The sequence below is a fragment of the Euphorbia lathyris genome, chromosome 10, assembly GCF_963576675.1.
Source record: "Euphorbia lathyris chromosome 10, ddEupLath1.1, whole genome shotgun sequence".
Taxonomy (NCBI): domain Eukaryota; kingdom Viridiplantae; phylum Streptophyta; class Magnoliopsida; order Malpighiales; family Euphorbiaceae; genus Euphorbia; species Euphorbia lathyris.
Window position 1 is genome coordinate 56,867,416 of NC_088919.1, and position 18,532 is coordinate 56,885,947.

Here is an 18,532-nt window from a genome sequence, read left to right on the forward strand (position 1 = left end):
GAAAATTTATGCTTATGTTTTGCAATCTGAGATATTTTCTTGATTTGCTAATAGTATAAATTAGATTTTTTAATTTTAAAATGTTTTGTGATTCTTTACTTTTATATTAATAAAACAACATTTATTTTTATTTATTTTTATTACTTTTTAAATTTAAATTTAAAATAAATAGTTTAATGACCTAATACACAAATAACCCCATGAACTTGTCCAAATGTTGCAACTGCCCCCTCCAACTTTCAATTGTAGCAATTTACCCCTCAAACTCGTCCAATTGTAAACATAACCCCTCAAACTTGTCCAATTGTAAAACATAACCCCAAATTGCTGACATGGACTGCAATTGAAGAAACACGTGAAATACAAAATCTACAATGCTCGTGGAGTGTGATAATCAGATCTTTAGCGTGATACGAATCCAGGGAAACGATTTTACGGTTGCTTCAAGTACGGGGTAAAAAAATTTCCAATTTGGGGTTATGTTTTACAATTGGACAAGTTTAAGGAGTAAGTTGTTACAATTGAAAGTTGAAGGGGACAGTTGCAATATTTGGACAAGTTCAGGGGGTTATTTGTGTATTAGGCCTAGTTTAATTTATTTATATATATAGTTTTTAAAGGTAAAAGGGTGGATTGAAATTCAAATCAAGTTTTTTAGTTTTAAGTTGGAGAGTTAAATTTAATTAGATAAAAGTTACTATTGTTTATTTTAATTTTATTAAGGGTTTTAAAAGTTTAATATTATTTTTATTCCTGATGATATAAAAAAAATTGTTTATTGTTTATATTTTTAATAGGGAAAATTACAAAGCTAGGTCAAATGGGAGGCTCATTTACATATTTAACCTATTTACTCAACCTATTACATATCTAGACTCATTTTGTGTGACTTTCCCGTAATACCCCTACCCTTCCCACTTCCCCTCACTCTATCGGTTTCTCTCCCCTGTTCTCCTTGGTGCGCGAAAACGGTTTGGCTCCTCCATTAATGATTTGAAGACTTTTGATCTTCCTATTTGCCTTTAAATTGCATGAAATCTGCACCATGTTTCCAAATCACAATGAAGTTCTCTTTTCATCTCTTGATTCTGCAACTTCCTCACCCTAGAAAACGAAGCCATGGTTCTTCATCTTCCTGTTCGTTAATTGGTTTCTTTCTTCTTGTTACCATTCCAGAAATGGTTATTCTACGTTATTTCCGTCGTTCTTCCCAGTTTATCATACTGTTAGGAGCGAAAAATGTAAGTATCTGCTGTTTTTCCTGCGTTTTCCATGAATTCACTTCGCGTAGTCGATGAATTCGCGGAGATCTGCGAAGAGAACGAGCCTGAAACTTGATGATCTACTTCGCGAATCGATGAATTCGCGACGTTCTGCGAAGAGAAAGAGTCTGAAACGTATGGATCTACCTCGCGAATCTATTAGTTCGCGAAGTCTGCGAATAGATCCTTACGTTTCAGACCTCGCAGACTTCGCGAAAGCATCGATATGCGACGTAGATAGTCACATTTCAGACCTCGCAGACTTCGCGAAAGAATCGTTATGCGAAGTAAAATCACCTCTTCCCATGCACATTTACATTCGCATGCTTCGCTAATTTTCATTTCGCGAATCCAAAATCGTCCTTTTTCATAACTAACACGGTTAATTTTTTCTGTAGATGGTTGAATACGTAACATCCCTTTCTGGAAGGCGGCGTACTGGGCTGCAGGGAAGATGATTTTCCTTCCTGTATAGGGATGAACTTCCCCAAGATTGACACATTCACTCCTGAAATGATTCGTTAGGAGAGATTGTGTCAATCTCGGGGTGCACCATGGGACACGTCCATCCTATGGTGCCAATCTTCAAAGTGGACCTAACTTAATCCGGTGCCAATTTTAAAGCGGATGAGTAATCTTCGTTTCAAAATTGGTACCGGATTAGTTATTGTGGCAATCTTGTTGTAAATTTTGATAATGTTATGATTTGAATGTTGTTATTGTGGCAATCTTTTTGTAAATTTTGATAATGTTATGATTTGAATGTTAGAATCCGTTGTTGTTTGCCCTTTTTTGTTATATACTACTTCGCGAATTAGCTTCAAAACACATCCAGGCTTCGCATATGCGAACTAAATTCATCAAGCAAACCCAAACATTTACTTCGCAGACTTCGCATAGTATGGAATATGCGAAGTTAGACGGGATGGGGCGAGCCGCGCGTAAATATTGGGGGTATTTTTGGAAAGTCACACAAAATGAGTCTAGATATGTAATAGGTTGAGTAAATGGGTTAAATATGTAAATGGGCCTCCCATTTGACCTAGTTTTGTAATTTTCCCTTTTTAATATGCAGTGAAGATCTAAAACAAATGATAAAAGCCTCTAATCAACTTAACATCTCCAAATAATACAAATAATAGAATTCTGTTTATAGAGATCAACATAGTAAAATTTACAATTGAATTCCTCTAATTCATCTGTTGCCTTTTATTTTTTAGGTATTTTCGTGTTTTCTACTTTCTTCACCCGGTCATGTCCTTACTTTTTGCCTGACCGCCTACTCTTTATTCGCCTACTCTTTATTGTCATTTCGCAAGCCCAATGACCCAATTGCTCCTATAAGCGTAATTCCATAAACATTCCTGCAATTAGGCTTACGACGGATACTCGAACGACGTTGCTTTGACAAAAACAATATTGAATTCAAAATCGCTTACTTAGTACTGAATCCTGTCTACGACCCTCTCTCCTTTTATTATAATTTTGTTATTTCATTTAATGTGATGTATGTGTATCTGAACTTGATATTGAGAGTCCAAAATTTTATCAAATTTTTTGAGGTTTGACCTGTAAAACAGAACATAGTGTTAGAAAGTGGTATGAGTCCAACGAACATGCTCTGATGTCTAAGTCAGTAAGCGTTTGGAAGGGTTCAAGAGTATGGACTAGTTGTGAGATAGTAGTGTTAACGTACATTTGGTGTGACCGTACCTGTCTATCTATAAGGTTAGGTTGAACCATTCTTCTTCAAGGAGTCCCTTTTGTATTGGCTCCCCTTCTTCTGTTAAGAGTCTTACTTTGGAAGAAGTCCTCCGTCATACGATGCTTCTGCGCTAGCCGTATGTGTGTTTCCCTTAGTGAGGAACGTTCTATAGAAGTGCTCTTGTTGATCCGAATGTCTGTATTGCTACACATTGCAATTGATCTGATGGTCGTTATTGAGTTATTTCATACGATATCAGATGTCCCCTTTTCTTTTCCAAATCCATGCAGGGTTCCGTATAAGGGGGAAACAAAAATTTGTTTTTTTCCTTTTGGTCTCATGCCTTTGTCTGTAATCCTCAATATTTGCACGTGTTGTATGAATTTTCTCGAAACTTGTTTTTCCGTTAGGCACGTGTTGTCTAGGTGGCCTTGCGCTTGTCAAAGATTCTGGAACAGTGGCTAGTCTAATCGTTTATAGGCATTTATTATGCCTATTTGAGATGTTGTTCTCTTTTCGTCTTCCTCTCTTTTCTTACAAGAGGTTTTCTTAAACTATTGATTTGTTTCTACTACTTTCATTTTCTAGAATTCTGCCATTTTTGTTTGTGTTTCGAGCTTCTATCTACCAGATTTCTTCAATAAGTTTCATTTTCCAGTTTTTTTCCATTTCCCTTCTCTACTTCAGCTTGCACTGAGTCTTAGTTTATTCTGTATTCATTTACTTCATCACGCCCAAAGTTACCCAACTCAATTAAACTACTTCTAAATTCATGCCACTCCAAACACATTTTAGAGAAAACCATTAGTTGTTCTTTAAAAGATTGATCAAATAAACTTGACAATGCTCTATAAGCATATAGAATAGATTATAAAACATTTATAGGGATGCCACCATATAAACGTTCTTTGGTAAATCTTGTCTCCTTCTTGTTGAGCTAGGACAAAAGTTTTGTGGGCCTTCAAATTTCTAAACTTTGACGAACATGTAGTAGGTGATAATCAACGGTTGCAATTAGATTATCTTGATGAGTTCATGTTGTTCTCTTATGAAAATGCTCAAATATACAAAGGGAAAAACAAAAGGTCACATGACAAGAACATTCAAGTGAAATGATTCTTCTCGGCAGAACAAGTATTGTTTTTCAACTCTCGTCTCAGATTACTCCCTATAAAACCCAAGCCACAGTAGTCTCGGATCTTCACAGTAACCTAGATTGTTCTCTCATTGAGCGTTTGAGATTTCAAATTTTGTCAATGAATTGTTCAAGGTGAACCGAATACACTTATGTCTTAGTTTGTGAATGAGAACAACTTAGTGGAGAGTATTCATGAACCTCCATGAAGAATAGTGAGGATTGGTGTTCGCTCTAAACACTAATTGTACAACAGTATGGAAGTTTCCCAACTACTTTTATATTAGTATTCTTAATTAATTTATTATTTAATTTTTTGAAGTATGGTAAAAATATTTTTTCAAATATTTTTATATTAGTATTTTAATTAATTTCTGATTAATTTTTTTGTGGTATGGTTGTTTTGTTTTTCTTTCAAGAATTTTTATTGAATTACAAAATGAATTTTCTTTTGAAAAACTTAAAACCTAAATTTTAATGTTCCTGTTCATTTTGTACATATTCAAACCAGAGATACTTGTTTTTAATAGATTTAAGAGTTAAGGTGCAAAAATACCCCTAACGTTTTGGGTCAGGAGTAATTTTGCCCCTAACGTCTAAGATGGTGCAATTTTACCCCTAGCGTTGGAAGCCAGGAGCAAATTTACCCCTAACGTTGATAAATTGGATCAATTTCAGACACTATTATAAAACACATATATTTTTGTTTCTTATTTTGCACCAATTGTATAACAATTCGTTTAAAAAAAAAGGATTTCATATTTTTTATAATTTAACAATAGAATTGGAGATTAATATTTATAAATTCGGTGAATTTTTTGAAATTTTTTTGTCTAGTTCGTACAAAAAGACAGTATATTTTTTTCACATCCCAACATATGCTTGCGATCTATTACTGATAAAATGACGTACATGTGAAGTGTAAATGACAAAATTCATGACCGAGAGGACAGTTTGATCAATTATTTCTTGAATTGAACCAATTTATCAACGTTAAGGGTAAAATTGCTCCTGGCTTCCAACGTTAGGGGTAAAATTGCATCATTTTAGACGTTAGGGGTAAAATTGCTCCTGATCCAAAACGTTAGGGGTATTTTTGCACCTTAATCCTAGATTTAAACAAACTTTTATTAATTTAGAAACTAATTTTTATTTTAGAAATCTCCCTACTTTTCTTTGAATTTTTCTTAGTATATTGTTTTTAAAGATAACAACGTATTCTACCTAGAAAAAATTTAATAGCTTTTAACCACTTGTATTTTAGTATTTAAATGAAAAAATTTCAGCCCAAACCCATTAGCTAGGTCCAGTCGAATTCCATCGACTATTTAGGGAAAATTACACAGAAATTCATATTTTAAAAACTATTTACAATTATGTCAAGTCATAATTTTAGATTATGTCAAACTAGTAAAATCAGTACTTTTAATATATTTTAAGGATTAGAATTTATAAATTAGAAATCGAAGATATATTTTTTAGCGTTTATGATTTATGAATTGGAGTCTAAATTTTCTAAATTACAGTGTAAAATCATAATATATAGAGAATAATGATATATTAAAAATTATGTTTGGTGATATGATTTAGTGGTAATTTTGTACTTATTCATATAATTGACCCTTATTTTTACCTAGGTGCATTTCAGCCCAAGCCCAAGCCCATTAACTCCCGCTTTACTTTTCACCCACTCGGGTACCTTCTTTGTGCGGATCCCACGTATTATTAGTATTATGTTTTAAAGATATTTGTTTTAGAATATTTTATTTATAAATCAAATGTTGATTTTAAGTTATTTGATTCATTAGATGATTATTGAAAGATATTTTATTTTCTTTATCACATAATTAATTAGATAAAAAAAAAATTAGTTTATATTTCATAACATAAAGTGTTGATATAAGATAAAATGATACTATATTTTATGTAACGATCCGGTCTGGAGAGGGTGGCACCGGGGTAGAAGGTCTGAGCAAGGAGCGGTCCTAAGAGATGACGATGGAGACAAGAACTGAATCCTACATCGGAAATGGAGAGGCAGTGATTGGGGCTTATTAGTAAGATGTCAATCCAATACATGTAGACGCGTTTTAAAGCCGTGAGGCCCAAGGTGTTGGATTTGGGCCAGAGCGGACCATATCTATATGGTATTGGACCAGGGTGTTACAATTGGTATCAGAGCCGACTCTCCACGTACGATGTGTGGTTTCGGGATGAACCAGGCGGAAGCTGGTGGGATTGTAACGACCCGGTCCGGAGAGGGTGGCGTCGGGGTAGAAGGCCTGAGCAAGGAGCGGCCCTAAGCGATGGCGATGGGGACAGGAATGAACTCAATCCCACATCGAAAATGGAAAGGGAGTGATTGGGACTTATTAGTAAGATGTGAATTCAATACATGCAGATGCGTTATAAAGCTGTGAGGCCCAAAATATTGGATTTGGACCAGAGCGTTATATAGCATTGGATCAGGATGTTACACTTTATGACTCTAATTAAATGATAATAAATTTAAACAATCCAAGTCAAGCATTATTTTACAGAATTGATGTGATGCTGTTGAGACATTATGTTTATTTTTTTGTTTTTAAATCATAACGACCTATGCTTATTTCTTTGTTTTTACTAGTAATTAGACAAGTAAACTCATTAAAAAATTTGTTTTATCAAAGTAAAAAAACCTAATACATCTACATATTTTTGTTTAATTTAATCATTTTAGTAAAATAATATTTAACTCATTAGTTTTACTTTATTACCCTATTAATTTGATGAAATATTTCATTTTGTCTGAAGGTACTGTCTCAAGCTTTAACGGATCTCTTTCTGATGGAAAATAATTCTGTAACATTCCGTCAGAGATTGGGTTTTTTCTAGTAGTGAATTTGACATCTGATATTTGTCTAATCGAGAACCAATTTAATCCAAAATCAAATTTAAATATCAAATTGACCATTTTATTTGACATTTGGGATCAAACTAATACAAAATCATAAATGTCAAATAACTATTAAATTTATACATTGTCATGTGTTATTTTAGTTGATTTGACCCCAAATACTAACATAAAAAAAACAAGTCATAAATTCGAAGCATGATAATGGTAAGCTTGATTAATTAGTTCTTCTTCATTTTTAACTGGTGTCACCTTTTATCTAATTTCATCTTCAATAATGGTATGTAAAAGGAATATTAATCCATGATAATTATAAAAAAAAATATATATACATCAAGGACATTGACATGATAGTTTAGGGGGTGTTTGTTTCACTTTTTGAAACAGCCTTTCTATTGCATTCAATAAAATTTTATTTTAAATTACAATTTATTTATTTATTTTTATTGATTTTTACGGATTCGTTTGAAACATGTCTAGGGCCGGCTCTAGGGGAAGGGCGCATAGGCGGCCGCCTAGGGCCTCTGATCACAATTTGTTCCAAATTTGATAATTATTAAGGTTGCTATAGCTATGAGGAATGGATTTATAACAAAATGTTGTGCTATGCTAAATGGTAAAGACACAGTGAAGTTGTTTACGAAGGTAGGAGTTTGATCCTTGGATCTGTATAATTACATAACAACCTGTATCAATCAAGTTTTTTACAATAATTCATAAGAAGTCCCAAATGTTTATGGACCGACTTTGATCTATAGGCTAGGAGTGCGACCGTCTACGGTCTGAGCCAAGAGGGGTCCAAATTGTTTTCTTACTGTATATATAATAGAAAATTTAAAAGTAGTTATAATACTAATTCATAACTAGAAAATGTTAGATATTGTTATATATGTTAATATTCTCTCTTTATTGTATTTCCTATTATAATTACCTCTAGCATAATTATAGAGGTAATTATAATAGGAAATACAATACAATTATGGTATAATTCCTATAATTATGCTAGAGGTAATTATAATAGAAAATACAATAAAGAGAGAATATTAACATATATAACAATATCTAACAGAAAATGGCCAAATAATATGATATTTTAGGTCTAAAATAGATTCAAATTTCTATTTTAAACATTTAAGTACAAATTTATTTATTTAGAGCTTCTTTATCTCTTTTTTCGCCTAAAACCTATAAAAATATTAGGACCGACCATGCTTAGGGCTTCTAAAATACTGGAGCCGGCCCTGAACATGTCCATATTAGACATTTATATATTAACAACAACAGTTCAACATAATTTTACGACAGCTAATAACGATCAATTCACAGCAACATCAAACAGTATACATTAATTTGATGAAAAACCACATATAACAAATAACAAAGGATAAATGATAAATGCATAGATGGAGACTTGAAAATTACAAAAAAAAAAAAAAAAAAAAAAAAAAAAACATACAACAATACTGTGATAAATTGTGTGCCTGTGGTTAATTAATTATTCAAGCCTCCAAACAACAAAAAAAATTCAGAAAAACCCATGATTATCAAATCCCTGAATCTGATTCTGATTATGAGCAATATTCATGCTCCTATTGTTGGTCTCAAAAGGGAGCATTGGTTGATTCGAACCCGAACCCAAAAACTCCGGATGAGACTGTGAATTCTGCATCAGTAGCATATCAGTTTGTTTCGTAACGCTCTTCCTCAAATTTTCCAATGATGCTTTCAAATATTCTAGCTCAGCCAAATCAAGTTCATCAATTGGCTTTTGCCACCAAAACTGCTCCCTGCCTACCTTTCTAATTCTCCTCAGCTCTTCCCCTCTTTTCTTCTCTATTTCCACTTGGTTCATCACCTGATTGTTCGATCAAAAAATAAAGTTTCAGAAGTAGAGAGGAAAAGTATAATTGATGGAAGAAAATTCTCTTGATCTAATATTTACAGACTAAAAGCATAAAGTTTCAGAAATACAGAGGAATAGTATAATTGCTGGAAGAAAATTCTCTTGATCTAGTATGTACAGATTACAAAAAAAAAAGTTTCAGAAATACAGAGGAAGAGTATAATTGCTGGAAGAAAATTCTCTTGACCTAGGATTTACAGACTACAAAAAAAATAAAGTTTCAGAAATACAGAGGAAGAGTATAATTGCTGGAAGAAAATTCTCTTGATCTAGTATTTACAGACTACAAAAAAATAAAGTTTCTGAAATACAGAGGAAGAGTATAATTGCTGGAAGAAAATTCGCTTGATCTAGAATTTACAGACTACAAAAAAAATAAAGTTTCAGAAATACAGAGTAAGAGTATAATTACTGGAAAAAAATTCTCTTGATCTAGCATTTACAGACTACAAAAAAAAAATAAGTTTCAGAAATACAGAGGAAGAGGAAGAGTATAATTGCTGGAAGAAAATTCTCCTGATCTAGCATTTACAGACTACAAAAAAAAAAGATATCCAGAGATACAAAGGAATAGTATAATTGCTGGAAAAAAAATCTCTTGATCTAGCATTTACTGACTACAAAAAAAAATAAAGTTTCAGAGATACAAAGGAAGAGTATAATTGCTGGAAGATCTAACATTTACACTATGTGCACGGAAACCGATATGGAAACTGAAACGAAAACAATACTGGAAAACGTAATTTCTAAAAAACATAGGAAACGGAAACATGGAGGAAACGTGTAAATATTAAAAATATAATAATATATTAAATAAAAACAAGATTGAAGAACAAGATTGAAGAAAGTCCAAGCTCAATCAAGATTCAAGAGACAAAGATTACTGGATAAAGAAATATGGATAAGTTCTTTAAATTGAAGTATACAAGGAAATAATTACCTCTCAGATACAAAGTTTCAATTTTCCTAATCTTAAATTAAACATGAACTGTAAAATAGAAAGTCTGAATTTCCATAATTTTAATCCAAATAGGTGGGGAACAGTTTAAAAACTGAAACGTTTTTCATATTTTTGGTAATTACAGAAACATGCCCGGAAACGTTTCGTATCAGTTTCCGAGAGTTTCCTTTTCCCACATCTGCTGGAAACGGAGAAACGCTTGTCATGAAGAGTTTCTGTGCATTATAGTTTATATACTACAAACATGACTGTTGTAAATAACATGACTCTTGGACGGAACAACACAACTCTTAATAAATACAGATGACTCTTAGAATCGGTTAACCTGAGTAAATTCCATATTGAGGTCACGGATGTGAGAATTCCGATGAGCCTCAACGATCTGCATAGTGCGGGAAGGACGAGGCTGCTGGTTTCCGCTAATGTAGCGATTAATCACGGATTCAACAGACGGATGTCCGAAGGAAAACACCTTCTTCCCCGGGGAGAAGACGATGACAGCAATTTCAGCACCGCAAAGAGTAGAAAGCTCACTGGCCTTGTTGAAAAGGCCGGACCGCCTTTTCGAGAATGTTACTTGCAGATTGTTTTCGTTAGCCATTTTCACCATCTCCACCTTTTGTCTACCTCTGGTCTTCTTCTTCTCGGTAGCCATAAAAAAGGAAGCAAGAAAAAGTCACAGATGAAAAGGGAATTTCAATTTCTATGAAAAACAGAAATGAAATTTTGATGTATGTAACGGAATTTATATGAAAATATTTATTTTTTTTGAAATTTTGAAGAAATAAAGTTGACTTCGTACATGATGATCATGAAAATTGGCATTTTTGGAAAGAAAATTTGGCATTCCATTTTTATTTATCAAAATTCAAAGTTTCTTACTGTATTTATCTGGCTGTGATGGTGTTTATCTCACAATTTCTTACCGGATGTTGATATTTCACGGGAGGAAATAATCGGAAAACTTATGGACGTCGGACACGGAAACCCTTTGTCACACCCGACCTTAGACGACCTCAATCGGCATCGGACGTGAAATAGAAAGATCATAATATATTACTATCAAGGTATAAATTCTAGAAATTTAGACACAGACGTGACACCCTTCATCCACGGTGGGAGGTATCGTAAAAATCGGGGGTTAAAAATATGTTTAGGGTAGTGGGGAGAGCTAATTACAAAATCAATTCAGGAGTCAAACACTTGGAATAGGTGTCAGGGAGTATAACTTCCGGACTTGAAAAATATTTATTAAGCTACCGGGACTTAAAATCACCTATGCTGTTTGATGTTGTTGTTTGATGGTGGGAGGTGCTCATACTGTGAAAAATCGGGGGTTAAAGATATATTTAGGGTAGTTGAGAGAACTAATTACAAAATCAAAAAAAAAAAAAAATTATACTTTTTGTACTTTTAGGATAGTCAAACACTCGGAAAAGGTATCCGGAAGTATAAATTCCGGACTTGAAAAATATTTATTAAGCTACCGGGACTTAAAGTCCGAGATACTGCTTTTTGCCGCGTATCTGAGACTTTAAATCTCCAACAATGCTTGCAGAGACGGAATATGTCTCTGCATGGATGCATGCATGACAACACACCTGTCGGGACTTAAAGTTCCGGATAGGTAATTCGAACTAAATTCTTAAACTTAGTTTCTGGATAGGAAAGTAAAGTGATGTGAAATTTAAAAAAAAAATGGATGGGGTTTAATTCTCGGACGCTAGAAAAAATAGTATTATTTTTCAAGTACGGAAGTTATACTCTCAAACACCTATTTCGGGTAGTTGACTCTACCCGGACGTTAATCTTGTAATTAGTTTCCTCAACTACCCTAAACGTATATTTAATTCTAAAAATCGCGACAACTGCAAACAAATCTGTGATGAATTAATCATTTAATCTCATAGAAAAAAAATAATAGTTGAAATATATAGTTTATCTTAAATGGCAAATTTGGAAAAAATAGTTGGCCTTCCATTTTTATCAATCAACATTGAAAGTTTTTTACAGGATTGATCTGGCTGTCATGGTTATCTCACAATTTATTAGAGGATGTTGATATTTCACCGGAGGATAGAATCGGAAAACGTATTCGTAGATGGACTTCGGACACGGAAACCCTTCATTCGCGGTGGCTAAAAATCGTGGGTTAAAGATATATATGTTTAGGGTAGTTGAGAGAACTACTTACGAAGTTAAGATAGTTATAAGGTAGTTAACTCTAAATTTCGGGAGTCAAACACTCGAAATAGGTGTCTGGAAGTATAATTTCCGGACATGAAAAATATTTATTAAGCTACCGGGACGGACACTTTTTTTGTTTTTTTTTTTTGCAGTGTTTCCGGAACTTTAAGTCTCAAACAATTCTTGTGGAAGCAGAATCTATCGATGCATGCATGCATGACAACGCACATGTCGGGACTTAAAGTCCCGGATACGTAATTAGAACTAAATTCCCGGATAGGTAATATTTTTCATGTACGGAAGTTATACTCCAGGACACCTATTTCGGGCGGTTGACTCCCGAACTACTTGGTTGACTATCTAAAAATTAAAAAATGTATTAAAAAAGTTCTTAATTTTGTAATTAGTTTCCTCAACTACCCTAAACAAATATCTGATGGGTTATTCATTTAATCTCATAAAAAAAACAGAATAATTAATAACTGCAGTAAATATATAGTAATTTAATACAAGAATTATCTACAATCATTTGGTAAAAAACCTGCCACGTCATATTGAGATAAGTAAACTTGATTATTTATCCATTGAATTAGGAAAGGACAAAAAAATTATATCAACTATGATTACTAATGGTTTTTCTTTAATTGGTAATAGTATAAATTAGTTTTTTTAACTTTAAAATTTTTTCTAATTTTTTTACTTTTATATTAATAAAAAAGACATTTAGTTTTTCTTTTTACTTTTTAATTTAAATTAAATTAAATAATTGAGTTTAATTATTATTTTTTTACGGAAAAGCTATCCCAATAATAATAAAAAAAATATTATAGGTTTCGGGAATAACCTTTTATCAATAATAATCACTATTCCATACTTTTTATTCTCCGTACCAATTCTATTTTGATTGCACAAATTTTATTTTTCAAAATTAAAATGACACTATATGATAAATTTAAATATTAAGTTATAGAAAATGTAAGAAGTATGCTACGTTTATATACTTAATAAAACATAGTGATAGAGTTTCTTATAACATATGTGAGTTCATATTACAAATGATAAATTATGTATACGGTTCTTCATTTAACATGGAATACTCAGTATTTCTAATAATTTCTCTTTTTCTTTTGATGAAGAATATGGGTCTATAGGCCAAGTCCACCCATTTCAGCCTCATTTTCCCATTCAAATGGCAAGCCCAATAGGAAACAAGTCCATTAGGCCAGGGCCTAAGGGTGTAATGGACATTCTACCAAATGTCTAACCTTTATAAATAGTATGATCTCATTTATGGTAAAGGACCTTTCAACTCTCTCCCTCTCTTACTCATTCATTAATTGTGAAGGTGGAGACAGACTGTTAAACAATGAGCAGAAATCCCATATATTTATTGATAAGGCATATGGGTCAAGTCCACGAAACCCAAAAGCGAAGCATACATCCATACAATGGGCTTGTCCAGATCCGACCCAACTTAGAAGCTTTATATAAACACAGTCAAATCCTATTTAAAAAGGTATGTTCTCTCTCTCTCTCTCTTACTCATTCATTAATTGTGAAGGTGGAGACGGACTGTTAAACAATGAGCAGAAATTTCATATATTCATTGATAAGGCATATGGGTCAAGTCCATGAAAACCAAAAGCGAAGCATACATCCAGACAATGGGCTCGTCCAGATCCGACCCAACTTAGAAGCTCTATATAAGCACAGTCAAATCCTATTTAAAAAGGTATGCTCTCTCTCTCTCTCTCTCTCTCTCTCTCTCTCGTTAGTCCTTTTTCCTATCTAACTTGGGCGCCGCAGTATTTCTCAGGGAACTATCCCAGCGCAGATGGCGTCTGTAATCGGAGGGCCACAGATATCACATGAATGTCTCCTGAACATGCCACCCATCAACTAGGTATTAACTTTACACACGTCAATCAAGTAGAAGAAGAGGCTTCACACCCAAAACAATCAGTAGGCCATCACGGCTAAAATTAGCAAGCTATTGGCAGTTAAATTTATTAGGGGGGTACATTATCCCAATTGGCTCTCTAATTTTGTACTTGTAAAAAAAGCAACAATAATTACTGAATGTGTGTAGACTTTGCCGATGTTAAAAAAGCTTGTCTAAAATATTGTTATCAGTTGCCTAACATTAATCAACTCGTCGACCAAACAATTGTTTGTAAGATATTATCTTAATTTGATGCTATTGTGGGCTTCCAATAGCTCCTCATGGACCCTCAGGCATGGAGAAAACATCATTTATCATCCAGGAAGGCACACACTATTACAATGTCATCTTAATCCCTATATAGGAAAATGAGGAGGCCGATGCCATTGTCGCGACAACAATGGTTGAGCATGTAAACTGCTTAGACATTCTCATTGAAGTTGCCTCTGCACTGGCCATTTACGAAGCTCCCATCTTCCAAATCGACATGTTGATGCAACTCTAAGAGGATGGAGAAGCCCAATCATTAAATTCCTCACCGAAGGAATCCTACCTGAGGATAAAACCGAGGCAACCTTAGTTGTCCGTCGTTCATGGCGCTACACACTCAATAGGAACATCCTCTATCGAAAGGCAGTTGTCCTTCAATGGCTAAAGTGAGGAAGAAGGGGATCATTATCTTAGAGAAATTCGCCAAGGGTTTATGGGTCGTCATGGGGGCACGGACTGGGGTAGAGCTTTTCTTTAACGACGAAATGTATATTACGATAAGTGCGTTACGACTATGGATGTGATCTTTCTAAATGCTCTAACTCTGCTAGACGCCACTACTTAGGGGCAAGTGTACCCCGTCGTATCAAGTAATAATCCGGTTAAGACCGGGTATCGAATCCGCAGGATTTATAACTGCAAGTATTAAACGACTCGGTTTTATAAGTTATCTAAACGGTGAATACTTTGGGGTTGATATGGGAACCAACTACAAACTACTCCTAACTATGGGTGAGACAAGTTTATATAACAAAACTCCACGAAATGATATGGGTAGCGATAAGTTATAAATATGATAAATAATGACTCTCAATATATAAACGGTTAATGTTTTACTCTTGCAATGACGACTATGTGTAGTGTGACCGATCCGTGAAGTTCTTAGACTACGTGGTTCCTAGTCAAGGCGTGTCTAATGCTTGGGACCGAAATTAGGGCCCGTAAGTTCCGTGGTTTGTCAATTCCTACGGTTTCCAGAACGTCACTTCCGGTAAGGCAACACCTATATGAATCCGTAAAGATAACCCCGAATGGCGTCGAAAATCGTGTTTTCCTACACAATTATCAATTACGAGTATCAAAACAAGTAGCAAACATCAACAAAAATATAGAGAAAGAGATTATGAATCATAAATTATAAATATGGAGAATGTATATGTGAATTACAACCAAGCCTAGTACATAGAAAGAGTGCAAGCTAGTTAGCAAGTAAAAAGGGAAGAATCCACCCTCGGAACTAGCTAACCGGACTCAAGGCCTTCTCTTAGGACTTGGAGGTGGAGCTTTCGAGCTTGGTGAGCGGAGATGGAACGAACTTTGATGGAATGCCGGGATCAACGAACAAGCTCTCAAGGTGGAAGAGAATTGTTATGTAAACTATAATCTCCAACAAAATAACAAGAACTTAAACTATAATAACAATGGTATAAAAAAAGATGTCTAAAAAGTGTTCCTAAAACTTAAGGTTCAGCCCCTATTTATACACATCAAGCTAGGGCAAAGTTGTAATTTCATAAGATACAAGCATGGAGGAACATGATTTTCTGCAGATTTCCCATGATACGCCTCGCTATGGTGGAGTACGCCCCGCGTAATTGCCCATTCCGTCAGAAATCTCCTGCATGTGGACTAAGTCCAGATCTTGTTGTCTCAATCACGCCTCGCGTAGTCTGGGATGCGCCCCGCGTGTCTGAGTTTCTGAGATTTTATTGCTTGATTTGGCCCTTTTACGCTTCGCGTAGTCTAAACACGCCATGCGTAAATGAGTCTCTGAGCTTTTTGCATTGAAGAACTTCCTTACACGCCTCGCGTGTAAGGTGGTACGTCCCGCGTAGGGTAGTTGACTCAGGGAGACCATGCAGTCTGACTTTCAGGATTAGGCTTATCATTTCTGACACATGTTCCACGCCTCGCGTGGTTGTTGATACGCCTCGCGTATTGCTGAGTAGATCCCACGTGGTACCTGTGGATAGGGCAATTATTTCTGACTAAATGTTCCATGCCCCGCGTGAGGAGTGATACGCCCCGCGTATTTTGGTAGATTTTCACTCCTTGCTTGTACCTGAAATACAATTCTCGAGAGCCGAGTTAGCTTGACGTTTTATTTTCTAAATTAATCAAAAATAAGGAAAATTATCCGAAAGTACGGAATTTATTTTTATTTCGTTATTTTATTTAAAACACTCTATTTTTTCAATTAAACTTATTTATTTCATCCGAAATTAAACCGTAAATCACGCTAAAAGATATGGGTAAAATACCCCTATCAAACCTCCTCGGACTTTAAAGTTTTACTTGTCCTCAAGTAAAAGAAATCGAAAGACAAGGGATTGAGATTATTAAGAAACAAACCGTCGGTTGGTTTTACCAAGTGCGTGATTCCGAAGCTAAAGTTTTATACAAAGTTTTCGGTAAGTACTTACGCAAACAAATGAGTGACCAAAACTTGCTTGAAACCTCCATGATCAAATTTAATAGGCAATATTAACGGGGGTCGATTATCTTTTGAGAACCCGATAGTACTTCACCAAGGGATTTCACTCTTACGCTCAAATTTTGGTGGGTCGGTGTTTTTGCACTCTTCTTTGCACTCTTCTTTGCACTTACTCGAAGTCACTTTGAGTTTGCATTTTTATCCGGGTTTTTCCTCCTATGTTATGGTCTAGGCAATATTAAAAACGAGCCCAGAGGGGGGTTGTAATGTGGGTGGCTTTTCAGTGGTTAACAAATGAAAACTCGAGTTTAAACACCATTTTGATGATCGCACCGTGCTTTTATTTTGGTCTTAGTAAGTTTGTAAAATATAACTCGAAATTGCTCGGGTGGAGCTTGAGAATGCCTTTTGCTCTTTATTGTGTTTTTCTTTTTCTTTTTGTTTTGAGAGCGGCACAAAAACGATCTCGAGGACTTATGGTGCTTACTTATCTAGGCCTTGGCTTATTTCGGGTGTGAATTGATTTTGTTGATATTTAAACAAGAGGAAAAATGGTTAATTGTTAAAAGGGTATTAACAAGAAAAGTCGGTCAATAGGCTCGAGGGGGTTTCCTAGAGGTTGATGAAAACGAGAAAAATAAATTAAGAAAAGAATTAGACTAAGTGGGTTCGTTTTATCATCTATTGCCATTTTAACCAAAATAAGTGTACTTAACCCGGTATTAGATGCAAACTCTATGAGTCGAGTGAAGTCAAAGCTCTCGAAAAATTGTGAAAGAATTAGAGTTCTCGTACGAACTCTTTTAGGCTCAAAATTACCTCACAAAATTTCGGGTTAAATTGTGTACGTTCAAGTTCTCGTCAAATTTTCAACTATCCCGTTTTTATTGCCTTTTTAAGTTTCATTATGGGGATAACCTTTGGATTAGGACTCAATGCTTTTGTTTAGTACGAACCTAGGCTTTGCATAAATTCTAGAGTTTCAGAATTAAGACTAAAATTTCTTACTAAAACCGATCCTTTGTATTAATGTCTTTACATCTAAGGACAAATAACGGAACTTTTAATTGATTTCCGAGGGAGGTAGTGTGTCGGAAAAATTAAAGAATCAATAAATTAGTTTAATTATTTTGTTGTTTATTTAATTTTTTTATTTTTATTTTTGTTAGTGCAAAACAAACGGTACGTGCGGGGTTGCACGGCCCTCCGCGTTATTAAAATGACGCCTATTCCAAGGGCATCGCAAAAGAAAATAAAAAAAACAAAAATAAAGATGGAAGTTGAATTAAAAATAGGACACTTGAAGGTTAGGTCCTACGTGCGGCGTGCCCAGGGAGGCGCCCCGCGTAGGAGGTGCATTTTTAACCATTTTTGGCCAGAGACTCAAATACGCGGGGCGCAGTAAGAAGGGCGCCCTACGTGTTTGAGTTTCTGAGATTTTCATGCAAGAAAAATGACTGACATGCGGGATGTACTTAGAGGGGCGCCCCGCGTGGTTTGTCAAAATGGTGCCAGAGACCCAACTGCGCGGGGCGTGCTGGTGTGTACGCCCCGCGTAAGGAACTTGTATCAAAATGGGATTTGGTTTTGTGATTTTTAATGTGAAGAAGAAAGGAAAGAAAACAATCGGATATGATACATATATACAAATGGTTTGAGGGGCGCAAACCGAGGCTACGTTTAGAGTCGGAGTAGCTCGACTTTTTCCGGATGTGTGCATGCTTACGGTGTTTGGAGGAGTGTGGCTTCACCGTGTTGTGGAAGAGTGCCTCCGCAGTATATTTTCAGGTGGTGGTCGTTCACCCGGTGAGTTGCGTTGTCGGAACCTTGGATGTCGACC

The 18,532-nt window shown here is 34.9% G+C and overlaps 1 protein-coding gene across 1 annotated transcript; it reads right to left on the bottom strand.

Annotated features, from left to right (window-relative positions):
* Positions 1-8,520: 8,520 nt before the first annotated feature.
* On the bottom strand, positions 8,521-10,514 carry LOC136208166 (agamous-like MADS-box protein AGL62). Its single transcript, XM_065998979.1, has 2 exons — positions 10,185-10,514; positions 8,521-8,850 (listed from the first exon to the last, which is right to left on the bottom strand). Exons 1-2 carry the CDS (start codon positions 10,512-10,514, stop codon positions 8,521-8,523), a joined length of 660 nt encoding a protein of 219 aa, XP_065855051.1.
* Between the last annotated feature and the right edge of the window lie 8,018 nt (positions 10,515-18,532).

Bases quoted from the DNA above. Each gene is read 5' to 3' on its own strand.
- LOC136208166 (XM_065998979.1), bottom strand. From the start codon at position 10,514: ATGGCTACCGAGAAGAAGAAGACCAGAGGTAGACAAAAGGTGGAGATG. The intron at 8,851-10,184 runs GTTAACCGATTC...TCGAACAATCAG, and splicing joins TCAATATGGAATTTACTCAG to GTGATGAACCAAGTGGAAAT.